Source organism: Semicossyphus pulcher, unplaced genomic scaffold (genome assembly GCF_022749685.1).
Source record: "Semicossyphus pulcher isolate SPU_LCO1_2020_fin unplaced genomic scaffold, fSemPul1.0.p SCAF_5, whole genome shotgun sequence".
Taxonomy (NCBI): domain Eukaryota; kingdom Metazoa; phylum Chordata; class Actinopteri; order Labriformes; family Labridae; genus Semicossyphus; species Semicossyphus pulcher.
The window spans coordinates 12,649,803-12,665,486 of NW_027211726.1; the positions used below are offsets into that span (position 1 = coordinate 12,649,803).

General features: G+C 40.7%; 1 protein-coding gene across 1 annotated transcript; it reads right to left on the bottom strand.

Annotated features, from left to right (window-relative positions):
• Nucleotides 1–1,782: 1,782 nt before the first annotated feature.
• Nucleotides 1,783–14,647, bottom strand: LOC138608939 (TBC1 domain family member 20). The gene is made up of 10 exons (XM_069681532.1): nucleotides 14,493–14,647; nucleotides 13,631–13,685; nucleotides 12,511–12,641; nucleotides 12,340–12,420; nucleotides 11,053–11,239; nucleotides 10,829–10,930; nucleotides 8,213–8,354; nucleotides 7,422–7,606; nucleotides 5,800–5,915; nucleotides 1,783–3,437 (listed from the first exon to the last, which is right to left on the bottom strand). The coding sequence occupies exons 1-10, from the start codon at nucleotides 14,560–14,562 to the stop codon at nucleotides 3,277–3,279; spliced, it is 1,230 nt and encodes a 409-aa protein (XP_069537633.1). The 5' UTR covers nucleotides 14,563–14,647; the 3' UTR covers nucleotides 1,783–3,276.
• Nucleotides 14,648–15,684: the final 1,037 nt, after the last annotated feature.

The following is a 15,684-nucleotide window of genomic DNA, read 5'->3' on the forward strand; positions in this document are numbered from 1 at the left end:
CCAACCGTGGACGTCACACATGAGACACTGTCTGGATATCTGGGAAGTGTGCTCCTGCAATTACCGTTTATCGCCACAGGTGCCGCCAAAGAGAACGAAATTGAAATCTTCGAGATTATTACTTTAATTCCCCAAGTGTCAAAATATTCCTGTAACTTGTAGTCAGACTGAGACTGACTCACTTTTTCATATGAAAAAAATGTTTCATGTTTTAACATATAAACCCTCAAACTGATCATTACAAACCACAATAATGACATTTTACTGTCCCTCATATTCATTTTAAATACACATTCATACAGTCTGATTACATGTTAAAACATTGAATAAACAGCCAATCAGATTGTTGCTCTTGAAATAAATAAATAGACCTTTGACTCTTTTTTTTTTAAATTGAGGCCTTAGAGGCACCAAAACCTCAAAATATAAATTATAAAACACATAAAATGCCCGGACATAAAGAAAAGAAAAAGAAACTGACCTAAGAGAACATTTTCCAACTTCCTCTCTCCCTCTCTCTCTCTCATACACACACATTCAAATTAGACAGACACATAAATGTGATGTTTTCAGTGTGAAAAGTGGAACATGCAGTGGCTGTTCAGACATCCACCACAGCTAACTGACTGCTGGGTGTCTGAATGCTAACTACCTCGCAGGCCAGCACGCTAACTGAGCTACAGGCCATTGATTGATTTATTGACTGGTAAATAAAATGACTGATTATCACCAATCAGAATTAAAGCAATTGACATTTATTTAAGAATGCCTGAGACTAACTATTTAATGAAGTGATAGATTGATTCACTGGTTTAATAACTCTTCCAAGTCGGCCCCAAGGCTTAATTTGTACAACACATTCGCTGCTCTTCTGTTGTACAAAACAGAAACGTATACCAGCTGAATGGAAGTGTAAAAAGCATCTAAAATCAACGGAGTAAACTCCACAGTCAGCTGCTCGGAGATGTGACACATTCACTATAAATCTGATGACTGAGGAAGAGAGTGTTGTGACTCCTGTGAAGTTGTGTTAACAGATGCAGCAGCTTAGCTACGCTAGTACGAGCTGATAAATGTTTCAGAATGTGAGTCAACAACTAGAGCATGCATCGCTGTTCGGAGAAACCCCCATGCTCCATACATATGCATGCGCCTCAGGTGGAAACAGCTTATTAATATTCACTTTTCTGGTTATGAAGTTACATACAGTACATGTGGTTTATGTTGCAGATACTTTGACCACTAATAAGAGAATAAAAACACAACATGCCATTTGTTAAAATAATCCAAATCTTCCTAAATTGTAGCCGTGAAATCCTATTTTTAACTTCGTCTACACTCAGTATAAAACACCGAGGAGAAATGAGATGTGGAAGAAGAACTGAGTACATGGACTCTCGTTCTGTTGACGGCTGTTCAGGGTGGATGTTGGCGCAAACCTACTAAATATTTTAAAAATGTAGAAGTACTGGTGTCTTCCCCGTATTCATTCAGCGCTGGTGGGCCACAACATTCGGAAAACTGCTGCTCCACAAAATACAAAAATAACATTAAAAAAATATGTATTTTAATACCTGCTGCAAAATGCATCTGAGAAAAAGCCCACTGCTTGCATTGAGTGCTGCATGCTGTGATATGCTCACATTTCGCAGCAGCAACAGCTCGTTCTGTTTGCCACACTGTACTGCAAATGTAACTCGCAGACACCTGAAGTAAAGCAATTAATTCCAGAGTCTCGAAGGCAAAATCCCCCCCCCCCGTCTTTCCTATTTCTCTCCCGTTCTCCTCCTTTCCTCATAACGGGAAGCTTTCAGCAAGAAAACACTACTCTTAAATAATTTGTATTCATGTGTCATCGTGCTGGCTACGGGCACTTTTGGCTCTCAGATATGGCTGCTGATCTAACAAGCGCTTTAAAACCCTGTCAACAAAAATGCTACAAAACAAGCACGACAGGCTAAAAGCGAGATATCAGCGAAATACTGTGCTAACAGGAAACACAACAAGACATGTAAAATGTTACACCGGTGGTAACTTGTGAGCAACTGCCTAAAAAGCATGGCTGTCTCATATGCATGGACGTATAATGGTTCTTTTCAATGACCCATTGTGGTTGTTTTAAGTGTCTTTTGTGGTTGTTGTTGTGCATTTCTTTGGAGGTCCTTTAGTTTCAATTTGTCATGTTGTGTCTCTTTGTAGTCGTTTTGTGTCTCTATGTAGTAATTTGTTGTCTCTGTGCAGTCATTCTGTCTCTTTGTAGTCATTTAATGTCTCTTTGTTGATGTTCTGTGTCTCTTTACAGTCGTTTTGTGTCTCTTTGTAGTCATTTAATGTCTTTATAGACGTTCTGTGTCTCTTTGTAGTCGTTTTGTGTCTCTTTGTAGTCGTTTTGTGTCTCTTTGTTGATGTTCTGTGTCTCTTTGTTGACGTTCTGTGTCTCTTTGTTGACGTTCTGTGTCTCTTAGTTGTCATTTTGTGTCTCTTTGTTGATATTCTGTCTCTCTTTGTTGATGTTCTGTGTCTCTTTGTTGTCATTTTGTGTCTCTTTGTTGATGTTCTGTGTCTCTTTACAGTCGTTTTGTGTCTCTTTGTAGTCATGTAATGTCTTTATAGACGTTCTGTGTCTCTTTGTAGTCGTTTTGTGTCTCTTTGTAGTCATGTAATGTCTTTATAGACGTGCTGTGTCTCTTTGTTGTCATTTTGTGTCTCTGTTGTTGTTTTGTATCTCTTTGTATTAATTCTGTGTCTCTGTTGACGTTCTGTGTCTCTTTGTAGTCATGTAATGTCTTTATAGACATTCTGTGTCTCTTTGTAGTCGTTTTGAGTCTCTTTGTAGTCGTTTTGAGTCTCTTTGTAGTCGTTTTGTGTTGTTTTGGATGCACTTGGGCCAGTGCTTTTTTATAAGTTATTATAATAATGGATGAGCTGTTCATTAAAACATCCATGCTTACATGTGATATGATGTCTGGAATATTCGCTCAGAAACATTCAACTCACACACTCAGTCACACACATGCACACACATCCTGAGGCTGACTGGTAGTTAACACATGTTCACTGTGGTTGAGTAGCAACAACCTGTTTGGCAGCGAGATAACTGACCTCCTCCTGTCGTCTCCAACACGTCCTCTCAGCAGGAGAGACTCAAGCAAGAGATTTCAAGTCTTAAACGTCTTTGTGTGTGTTTGTTCTTTGTTATCCATCTGAAGAGCAGATGTGTTTCTGCTGTCACCATGTGCCAGTGTGTGTCTAACAGTCTAAATCCCCACCGCCACATCAGAACAGTTGTAGTAACACGTCAGGTCCCCAGTCCATAGCCGTCTGAGCCACAGCAAACACAGCCGCCCCGAGCGTAGCTGACAGCCCCCACACTGCCATCTTCACCATCCTGTTCCCCTTCCCCCACAGCTGGCCGCGGTCCCGGGGCAAAGCTGAGTGTCGGGAGGACACGAGCACAGAACAAGGAGGAGGGGTCAGACCGTGAGGAGTGGAGAGACATAGAAGGGGTCAAGAGGATTCAAAAAGCTGGAAGCTGAACTGAAGAGGGAGCAAGCTTTGTTTTGTTACTGGGATTAAAAACATAAAGGGGTCAAGGGATGTCAAAACACCGGGAGAGGAGACGAGAAGAAGCAAAACTGATAATACACATCAATAAATTAAGTATTCAGAAGCCAGTCCTGCTCTATGATCTTTGCTAGGCAGGGCTCTTATTTCCATAAACTACGATGAACAGTGGGTGCAGCGCACTTGCCTTAACTCTGTCAAGAGAGCACTAGAAGAAACTTTTCTATTTTTTACAGCGCTCCATCACAAACTGTGGACTGAGAGGATACACTGAGAGCTTTTTACAGTTCACTAATATCTACCCGCTATATTATGTTATGTTTTGATTACAAGTTTGTAACATATGCGTGTACATTTTAGAACCACTAGCCTGCTTCAAAACAATACCAGCATGATGATAGATGATTGCGCCTGTCTTGTAACCCGCCCAAACATTCTGTATTTGACAGGAAACACTGGGAAACACATGTGGATGCAACTTTCCCAGTAAGCATAAAACGTCCAATGGCCAACATGTGTTTAAGGTCTTGATGATTACATTAAAACATGTAACCATTCATGGTGAAGTAGCGTGGGATCATGGGATCTCATTGTTGAATGGACACATATGGCAGTAACAATCTACTGACATTACTCCGATTATCTGCGCCGATATTCGGCATTTTTTTTTTTTTTTTTTATCCGACAGCCGATAAGAGATCAATTTAAAACTGGGTTATTTTGGCTCTGATGCATATGCTTAAAGGCATTTAAACAAAGTTAAGTGTTGGAGTTTGTATTATTCAAAATTTTGACGCCAATATTTTCACTTTTACTGCAAATGAATTATCGGCTTCAAATATCGGTTATCGGCCTCCTTGACGACTAATAATCGGTATCGGCCCTGAAAAAACCATATCGGTCTATCTCTACTTTTATACATGCAATGTAATTTCCTTCTAATGAAATGAGGGCAAGAATTGTTAGCTAACGTAAATAGTTAGCCAACTCAATTCATCGCTTTCTGACGCATCTGTTTTTTTCCTGTATTTTCCGAAAGACGAAGATGAAATGCGCTGTAACCATAAATAAAATCACAGATTTGTCTGTGCTTGAACAATGTTGGACACATTTCAAATAATGTCGGTAAACAACCACACAAATATGTAACATAGGTTAAGTCGTTTCAACGCAACATTGCTTCTTATTGTGACTTAAAGACTGCAATGTTAACATCTGTTTTCTTTTTTTTTTGTGGGGATGCCACCTGGATGGGGTGGGGGGCGGGCTCACAACTTTTGTAAGAAATGCTTAACTAATGATGTCAATGTTTTTGATATGGAAAAATGATAAATAAAGACTACAATGTTATCTGAAGCAACATCACTGAACTTAGAGACAAATGTTGTCCAGTATACGCATGCTCCTTTTTAATAAATCTCTGGAGAATGTTTATGTATTTGAAATGGTTTGAAGGACATGGTAGACTCTGCCAGGATAGTGCAATAATACAGTCATGGTCTGCTTAAAAGTTTTTTCCAGAGATTTCAACCAAATCTCACATCTTTAAAATCTGGTTTGTCAAGCTGCTATTGACAGGGTCAATAATAGACCTTCACACTCATTTGAAACTACTAATGTATAAATAGTGAAAGTAATAGAAAAGTTATCCCGTAATCGCTAAGGCTAAAAAACACAGCTCTGAAACAGCTACAGAAACAGAGTTTGATGTGTAATAAAAGTCAGTCATTATTCACATCTTGTTTAAAGCTAAGACACCTGTTTGTCTCTCAGGCTTACTGACTCCTCTTCGTCGTCTGCCACGGCGAAAGCAGGAGGTGCTATAGATCGTCACTTTTCATTGTGGATGCTGCTAATTGAATCTTGGCGAAACTGCAGGGAATGATGTGCATCACTTGCAGTATTACACTGTTTGGCCCGAGGGGAATGTTACGGCGTGTTTTTGATTGCCTGTATATCACTGCCAATATGTCAGTCGAGGCCGATCGGATTCACGAAACCTGCGGGAATAAAGGAAGGCTTTGTTCTGTTCTGGCACATTTAAACGTGCACCGTGATTGGTCTGGAGGGGGACCTACATAATTTGTTTACTTGTTATTGATTGGCCCAGAGGTGGGCGGCGAAGTACCGAACAAGAACTCTAGTTTTCTTCACTCATCTGCACTCTGTTTGTCTGTACGGCCTTGTATGTGTGGAGCAGCTCTTCTGGGTCAGTAATAAGATTATAGTTACTATTTTTACCGTGTCTGGAGGTGGTGGAGCCCTGGGCCTTGGTGAGTCGTTGGAGAACGGAGTCGGGCCTCTGGTGGAGGGTGGAGAGCTGAAACGCCTTGAAGGTGCTGATGGACAGACTGGAGGAAGGAGAGCGGAGGACGAGAGGGATGGAGGAGGAGAGAGGGAGAGTTAGTCGAGGATGGAGAACAGAGTAAGCAGTGAAAGCTGGGACGACATGAAGTGATGGACTGAAGGATTAACTGATGGATAAAGACAGCGAGGGGGAAAGTGAGAGACAATACGATGGATAAAATAACTCCTGTGCACACTGCAGGAAGCTATAGAAAGTAATACACTGTGGGAAAATCTCACAAGATCAGTTATTTAAGGCTTCGTGTCAGTGATGTCACTTCCTCCTGACCAACCTGAAGTATCACAGACAGACCGTGATGAAGAGAGGGAGACTGATAGAGAGTCTTCAGATGCAATGAGAGAAAGTGCAGATAAGTATGTAATATTTCCTCCTCAATAATAAAACATGTTTAAAATAGTCACATGGACGGTTACACACACACTCACACACTAAATGTCCTGCGTGTGCAAGCATCACTACCGAGTCTGGATGTGTTTTTAGAGCACCCCCTGTTGGTTAATGAGGGAATGACATCAAATCTCCTACAGTTACTAAACTGCATGTATATTGTACATGATAAGCGTTTCTGGTGGAGTCAAAGGTTTTATTAAATGACAAAAAGTGCTGGAAAAAATGGTCGAGTAATTCAATGTCAAGTTTAGTAGTTGTATATATTTCCCACCGCAATTAGCGTGTTGACGCAGGTTTTTCAGACCCGAGAAGACCCGCTCATAGATTGCCGATTGCCTGTTTTCCCATTTCCAGTGGAGTATCCTGCTTTCCCTCTCATTTCTGCTGCGTCACCGTCTGACGTTACAAACGCGCCGGAGACAGGGTTAGTGAATAGTGAAGATGTTTCGGTGGTTAGGTCTTTATTGTATCTATTACTCATTCAGTCTGTTTATCAAACTCGGCGCCGTCAAATTTGGGACGATGTTTGAGCGCTGCTTGGAGGAAGAGGGGCGGAATTTGTAGCTGAGATGACAAGGAGTCGCAGAAGTTGCCGACGGAGCATAGCATCGCGCCGGAAAGAGGGCTCCAGCGCACTGCGACCCTGAACAGGATATGCAGTATAGATAACGGATTGAGGGATGGAAGTAATTTATTAGTTGGTCGATAGAACTCTAACACACAACTTTCTAAAAAAGTGATTTTTTGAGCAAAAATACAAAACATTCAACCTTTCCAGCTTTTATTTGATTTGATTTTCTCTGGAAATATTTTCAAAAAATAATAAATGAGAAGTTGTGAGGAGCATTTTTGCGATTTTGTGACATTTTATAGACTAAAAAGTTGTGTGATTAACCAAAAAGTCTTTTATTGATTAATTAATGGTGAAAATAATCCTCATTTGCAGCCCTACATGCAGAACAAGGGTAGCTATTTCAAGGCATTAATGAAAAGCACATGTTTAAAATACTAACACTCTGCTTTGGGATTTTTGCACCAAGGCAGAAAGCAACAAGTACATCTTTATTAAGCACTTGTAGTTTCGTTGTTGTCCCCTCACCTCTTGCGAGACTGCAGCGCTGCCCGCTTGGCCAGCAGAGACGGAGGGTGCTGGTCGAACAGATCCTGGGCCTGAACGATCAGAAGTTCGTACGGGAGATCCTGAGGGATGCGGGAGAGGAGGTGGTGGACCATGGCCATGTCACACTCTGTTTGCTTCACCTCCTTCTCTCTGTGCAACACAATCTGCGGAGGAGGAGGAGGAGAAGAGGGGTTTAACTCTGAAGCTGCAAAACATGAATTAGGTTCTACAAACTGTACACTGAGAAGGTTCAGTGATGCTCGCAAGGCAGAGTGAGCGCTGAGCAGGCAGATGAAGAGTTAACCCCCCCCTGCTGTGCGCTGCACTCAGCCTTGGAGGAAACATGAACTACATTCTGCTTTGTTGTTTCACACACTTCAAACAGAACTCTCCCTTTGCCCAGCCCCTCTACTAACACACAAACACACACCATCAACAGCAAACAAGCAAAATGTACACACTAATCAACATGCATGCAACCAATCTGTTTAAAAAGGACCAAGTTTGAAGGACAGAGAAACAGATTACAAACATTGTAATTCTGTTTCCTTCATCTCTTCCTCTCTCCCTTCTTCTCTCTGTACCCCTCCTTCACTCCCTCTCTCCTTCTCATCTGTTCATTAGAAGGTATCTAATTAACTAGTCCTGCTGCTTCACAGTACTCTCATTCATTATGTGCATGAGAATACGAGTGTGCGAGCGTCCTGGATTACTGAACAAAGTCACTGCCTCTTGTTCATTTCCTGTTTGCTTCTAAGCCGTGTTCTTACCGTAGCGGCGAGGTAGATGGGCATCAGTGGGTGTGAGGCCAGGAAGAAGTCGTACAGTCTCAGGGTGTGTTTGAACTCCGACAGCACGTGGCCGTACCATGTGATGAGCCAGGACAGAGCGAAGATGGTTCCAACCTCAGATCTGAAAGAAAAGGCAAAAATATCAAGAGATGTAAACGCCAAAGACAAAAAAAAAACAAATGCTTTAAATGTTTTCTTTTCATGTTTAATGTAAAGTTTTATTTAACCAGGAAAGCCCAGATGAGATGAACAATCTTTCTCATGAGTGTCAATGAGAGGAGAATTAATTAAAGAGGGGGTATTATCCTGTTTCACATTTTAAGACACTGTGTGTGTCTTAAAATGTTGGATGTCCAGACTAAACGTGGGTGAAGTTTCAGATCTGTAGGTTAAAGTATGTTGGAGTAATCCCCAGGCTTCCCAGCTCAGTCTGCAGGCTGCTGTGAACGCCAGGTTTCACAGTTTTTTTCTACACGCTGCACTTTGTGACGTCACAGCAATCAGAAAAAAGTGGGCTTGTAGGGGGCGGGGTTCCTTAAAGGGACGGAGCTGACTAAGTCTGTTCAGGCAGAGGATGTATGAGGGACTGGACAGAGCACCAGCGTAAGAAAAAATTTTTTTTAACTCTAAATTATGCTAAGCTACTCCACAGGTATCACAGAGTGAAATATGAAGATTGAAATCAGCATAATACCCCCCCCCCCCCAAAAAAAAACATTCATTGAAAATAATGAATAAAATCTGTTGTAGAAATAGTATGAAAATATACACGCAGATCACATGACAATGGTCCACATGGGTCATCCAACCTATTTAAGATGGTCTCTTCAAATGTCTTGTTAAATAAGATAGTACAGCATTATTACACAGCCTTGTTTAATACTCCATTCTGATTGGTCAACTGCAGCATTCTGCGGTCTGTTATTCCTGCATAGCAGACCGTTGCTATGTTTACCAGACCGTTGCTATGGATGGAGTTCTAACCTCAGTTGCTGAAGGACAATTTAAATCAACATTTTGTGTCAAATTATGGATTTAAAACTACAGCGAGCAGGTCATTGTTGTCGGGGTTCATTTCGCAACATTGACCGGCTGGCTATACATTATCCCTTATATCATTTATATAACAAAAGATTGATACTTGGTGTCCCTGTATTGATACATGCTGTATCCGTTTTACGCTCAGGATGCAGATTTAAAAAAAAAAAGATAATGTTCAAAGCCGATAGTGAGATACTTTTTAATCCTTAGATTCAAGCTCCACATATGCTGGATCGAATGATTTCCAATATGCACCTTGACCCTCTCAAAGAAACTCCTATGCTTTTCAAACTCGCAGACATGTCTTAAAAAGCTTTGTAACACAGGGAAGTGTAAAGACATAACGAAAGTTCCTCCTCCAGAGCCACAGATGACATCATGCAACTGTTCACACAAGCTGAGTGGTACTTTCCTCGATTTGAAATGTGAATTTCAATAGTTTGGCTCCATCGGATGGTCAGGAAACTTTACGGCTGCAGTTTTCTCAAACCCCCATCAATTTCTAGAGAAAAAAAATATTTGTTTTGCCTTCACATGCTCTTCCTAACCCGCCGTTTCTCCTCCCTGACTATTTGTGATGAGAGCTGACAGAAATAGGCTGTTATTTTTGACAGTCTTGAGTAAATTGGATACTCTTAGAGGTTGCTGATAAATATTGGATAGGAACAGTCAAGGAAGAAGAGGGATAAGAACCAGGGGAAGGGGAAAATGACAAAGTGAAAAGAAGCCGGCGGGGGGTTATGGACGAGGGGGAGGGGTACGGATAGGGAGCAAAGGGCAGGGAACATGTATGATGACAGGGACATAAAAGAGATAAAATGAAGAGGGAGGGAGGAAGGAGCAAAGAGGATGAGAAGGAAGGCTAGGGGAAGCGGAAGCTCCAAACTTTAAGGTGGGGTGGTGTTTATCCTGAGGTTTTTCTCCAAGTGCAATGTCTTTTATTCTGTTGTCGTTTGTGTAGGCATGTATGTTACCATCGTCTTCTGCAGACATGAAGGTTTCCAACACAGCACTTCACCTCACACCCCAACTTTAACCTGCAGTGTCTTAAAATGTTGTTGCTGTTGTTTCAATCAAGTGCAAACGGCTCATGAGTCATTTTCTGGCTAATTACACCTCACAAATGAAGGTAAACGTTGTGCACACCTTGGTGGGACAGAAAAGCCTCTGAAACAGCTGTTGGACCATCTGATAGAGGAACTCCCCGTTGAGACCAACACTGATGCTTTTTCAATTGAGTTCAAACTCAAAAACAAAACACTCGTTTCTTTGTCTCCCCGTGAAGCTCACAGGTGAAGATCAACGCTGTGACGCCCTCTAGTGGCTGTCACTCGCATTACATTATCTACTCGCTTTCCAATTTGATACAAAAAAGAGCGAGATGTCATCAAAAAAAATTCCCCAACAAGCAGCTAAAAGTCAACTGCTAGATGATTTTTTGTTTCAAGATAATGAGGCACAAGTGACATATTAAAACAGTGTGTGTGTGTGTGTGTGTGTGTGTGTGTGTGTGTGTGTGTGTGTGTGTGTGTGTGTGTGTGTGTGAACGTTTACCTGATCATGAAGTCATGTAGTTCTGTATCAACTTGTTCCAATATCGGCATCAGGTAGTTTAAAATGTGTTTAGTGCTGTCCATGGTCGGATCCATAAAATCTCTACAGACAGGAAGTACAGACAAAAGTTAGATCATTATAACTAATAAATAATTAATTTGTACATTTAAAAAAAAGCAAAGGTTGCAAGTTTAACTATAAAAACACCAAGATGCATTAACAACCTGAGGTGGAAGTTGGACAGCGTGTCCAGCAGGGCGATGGCCATCCGCTCCCCGACTACCAGCAGCAGAGAGACGGCCACGTCGTGGTAGCCTTGGTAGTAATGGAGCTGAGGGTTGCGTTTCAAAACCTCCAGTATGATGTCGATCAGCTGCTCCTGGAGGGCCCCTCTCTCTGTGGCTGGCATACCTGAAGGGACAGCCGAGGATCAGCACATTCATACAATACAATGAACTCCTCAGTTCCGTCAGAGACTTTGACATAAGCCTTGGTGGCTTAGCTAGTACATGGTTAAGAACTAGCTACGCTACACAATTATTCCACTCATGGCTCATCTGCTACTTTCCTGAGTCTCTGCATGTTTTCTTTGTGAAGGTTTGTCGTGTTTCACAGGTATTTAATTTAACTTATTAGCAAACACATCACACCAAGAAACAAACCTGGGAAATGCCTGTGATTGTCTTGTAGTAAATAGGTCAAGACAGGATATGTGGCCCATGTCTGAATGCTTATAATCAGGGTTTTATATGGACCCAACACATTAAACATCAAGTATAAATGTCAAAAAGTACACATGTGTAAATGTAAATGTACATTACATTTTCTGAAACAGCTTTTGATAGTAATAATTTTGACTTTTTTTGCGCTTTTTAACAAATTATGACAAAATTCTGCAATCGTGGACGAGCAGCATCACTGAGTGAAAACTAAATAGCTGATAATTGCCCCCTTTTTGCACTGAGGTTCCGCCTCAGCGCCGTAACGTAGCTCTGCCGTCATGCAGTCTTTGCCATTTTACATTGGATCAAGAAACGCCGGCGTAAAGCCGCCCCAGTGTGTATGTTTACACAGCGTTCCGCTGTTATGGAAGCTAAACGTGCGTGAGGCGTAAACAAACAGCACGTGCTTCAAATACACACACACACACACACACACCGAGGCATAATAACCCTGCCTTGAACTAGCAGTGCAAAAGGGGCTATAGTAAATCCAGCTTTCCCTCATTCCAGGCGGTTGTTTTATTTGAGTTGGTTATTCAGGAAAATATTTAATTTGTTGGTTTCTCTGGACAGAAAAGTTGAAATGTTTTCCTAACTTCGTCATTATGGTTGACAACATTCATCTTGTAACATAAGAACTTTCTCTGGTGCCTCTTTTACTTATTTCATCAATTATTAAGCCTGTCCACATATCTGCATGTTGCTGTTAGTGCAAGGGTACAGTTTGATAAAAAGCACTGTGAGCTATGCTGCTATCTTTAGAGATAATACACACACAAACACACAAACCTTTAGGGAACCGCTTCATGGACCTCCTGACGTCCAGGAGTACTTGGTTGTAGTCCTTGTGGTTCTCCCTCACATCTCGACCTACAACAGAAGAAATTCATTATTCATGGTTCGTATCATTAATGTTGAAAACATCAATTGAGTAAATATCAGTATCAGTAAAGCACTCACCGGGTTTATGTGGGAGATCGTACACATTGATATTCAATAGTTTAGGCCAGACTTTCCTCCTCAGTTCATCAGTCAGCAGACCTCCTTTGCTGGCTGCTGCTCTCCTTAGGGTCTCAATGTCCACCGGGTCACTGTGCATTCAAGAGTGAGAATCAGGCACTGTTCAGTTGTCCCCACACAAACCCAAAAGATTATATTTGAAACAGTCATCAAAACAACTTAATTACTTATTAGAATGGATGTTTACAGAGCAGAGCTGGCTTAAAAGCTTGCTGGTATAAAATGCTTCAAAATAACATAATGCGATTGTGGATTATTTATATTCAAGATTTTATGAGTACATAATTCAAAAAGGAATAACAATCTAAGTCCTCTAAATCGTTCGTTGAGTGCACTTTTGCACACACGTGAACAGATTAGATAATAACCTTACACTCTAAACAGTAAAAATCCATTCATTATTTGTCAATTGTTTCATTCACTCCATGTTGTGGCTGCATGATGTTACTCCACATGTCCAAACTTAATGGACAAAGAAGACTGTTGTTTTGTAAGTCGTGCAATTAAATCCTTTATTAATTTACAAAGTCTGCCAGCTAAATTCAGTGTGAGCTTCCCCTGTGCCAAGTCCCTCGTGCCTCCTGTCTTTAAAGTCTTCATGATCCTCGTCACGCTATTCCTCTGGGCACATGCGAGTAATCTTCATATGTGAAATTAGCTAAGTACGGAGCGATGAAGGTCGCCGTCTCTGGATAAATGCCATCTAATTGTGGAACAGCGAGCAGCAGAGGGAAGGGCATTCCCACTTGGGAAATACTCATCCTGATCTAGTGCTAATGGAGGCCCTTCTAGATTAAACAAATAAAGGAATATTTTTAGGGAAAGCTGCTTATGAGATCTTTTAGTTCTAAGAACACAAGATTTGAATGTCATGTAGCACTACCTATGTATTTCTAAGACATTAATTATCAGAAATTTGAAATTTGGCAAAACTCCAAGGAGGAAATTTAATAGAACTTTAAAACAACGCAATTAATATGTCCTTATGAATGCCATGCGGGGCAGAGGAGAGAGAAATCAAGCTAACAAGTAAAGTGTAGTTGGGAATTATTATTCTAACCTGATCAAAGCCTGATGGATCTCAGCCAACTTCTGTTTCCTGCTGCAATCTGACTCTGCAAAAAGAGGGACATGGATGATGAATAACAGAGAAAAAAAACACAGTGTGAAGAAGAATATGCAAAAACAAAAGCTGTTTCCAGGTTGAGAAATATCTTTGGCACACAATTAAAGTACAATAGAAGTGCCACTGTTGTTATAAAACGGTTGGACATAATTTGCATGGACACATTTTTAATTGTCTTTCATCATCATAATACGTCACAAATACACGAGTTATTTAAGGACTTGCAGTGATTTTAGATACAATTATGCTTTAATAACTATTTGGCTTAAAGGGTTAAACAAGATTTGTGGATTGGATTACATAACCAACAGCAGTTTTTCTTGTTTGTTTCGTTTTGCTTTTGTTACAGTGAACAAAATCATGTCCATCTTCCTTTGTCTGGCTACCAGCTGCAACTTCCCAAACTGTCCCAAGTTGGCTGACAGGTCACGATGCCACGCAATCACCAATGGACGGAAAATAGCAACAGTTTGCTCTGATAAACAAAAAAAAACGGTAAACAAGCAAAAAACCTGAGGGTTAAAAACAGATAAGAAAAAAAACCTGCGGACAACTCGTGTTTCGTGTTTTCGGCTTTAGTTCGTGTCAGCTGGTTGCATTAGTAGTATTAAGTTCACTGGTATTTCGCCTCAAACACGAAGCAGGTCAAATGTGAACCTGTTATCTACATTTTCAATGGGTTATATACGTAAAAATCCAGACTGAGTTTACAGAAATATATTTGTTAATCTTGTCTTCATATATTTCCAGTGTACGTTTGTCAAAAACTACCTGGTTAGCTATCTGTTTGACTTACCTCTTGAGACAGATCCATTCCCATTCACCCCAACTCCTCCGTTTTGTTTCTTCCTCTTGTGCCTTTTCATTCCCTTTAAAAACTGAAAACAGAACCTCAAAGTTTGTGTAGTGCCATGGGCAGACGGAAAGATAAAAATATTTCTCTACATAGGTAAAAACAGTGATAAAATTTGGCTATCGGTAAGTGTGTGTCTCAACAGCTGTCCCAGAAACAGTCAACCTAACTAGCTGGCGCCGCTACGCTGCAATTGGTCAGAAATAACACGTGATGCAAAGCCAGCATGCCATTGGCTGTCAATAGACTCGCACGGCAAACTGACTTGACTGTAGTTTTGTAGCTCAGATATTTTGCAGGAGTAGGCAGTGTGCTTTATTTTACGTCAGAAAAGTATTCGATCGATTGAAATGTGTTTTTTTATACTTTCTGTATTTTAAGTGAGCGACATCTTAGTGCTATATAGTAACTGTTAAATAGATTACAATATCTTTATACACGGAGTAATTAATAATATAATGAGTTAATATGATATTATGAATAAGTGTCTCTGGTCGTCGCTTTTCTCTCTCTCTCTTCTCTTTCTAAAAAGAAAGTAGGCTACTAAAATATATTTGCAGAAAGAATGAGAATAAATAAGAAAATACCATATTTTGAATTGCTTAAATTTATTAGAGATTGAGTGAAACTGTTGTGAAGGCATGTACGGCTTTAGATGTAGCGTACATGTATTTGAGCAATGTAGAGAGGGCCATTTTGTTATCATAGGGAAAATCATTGCTGTGAATTCCACTAATTAACTTCTGTAAAGTAGATTCCTGAAGTGTCCTGCACTGGGTTAATAAAGGACTTACAGAAGTGTTAGTGTAGACAAATAATGCCCTGAAGTTTGCACGTTGTTGTAGACAAACAATTTACTCAGAGTGGCAAATCCAAACCTCAACTATGGCCTTGACCCTATTAACATTCTTCTACAGACAGGAACAAGACAGATTAGTTTAGGTGTGATTCCAGAGGAAACACATCTTCAAGGTAGGCTATATAATGACGGGTGCCTGGGTTTAGCATAGGTCAGGAGACCATAAATGTGGATTGGGATCTTGGCACGATAGGGGGATGTCAGTTGAAAACACAGACCTGGCAACCCTGCTGCAATTGCACCTTGAGCTGTAGTAGTGATGAAACGCCTCCCTAT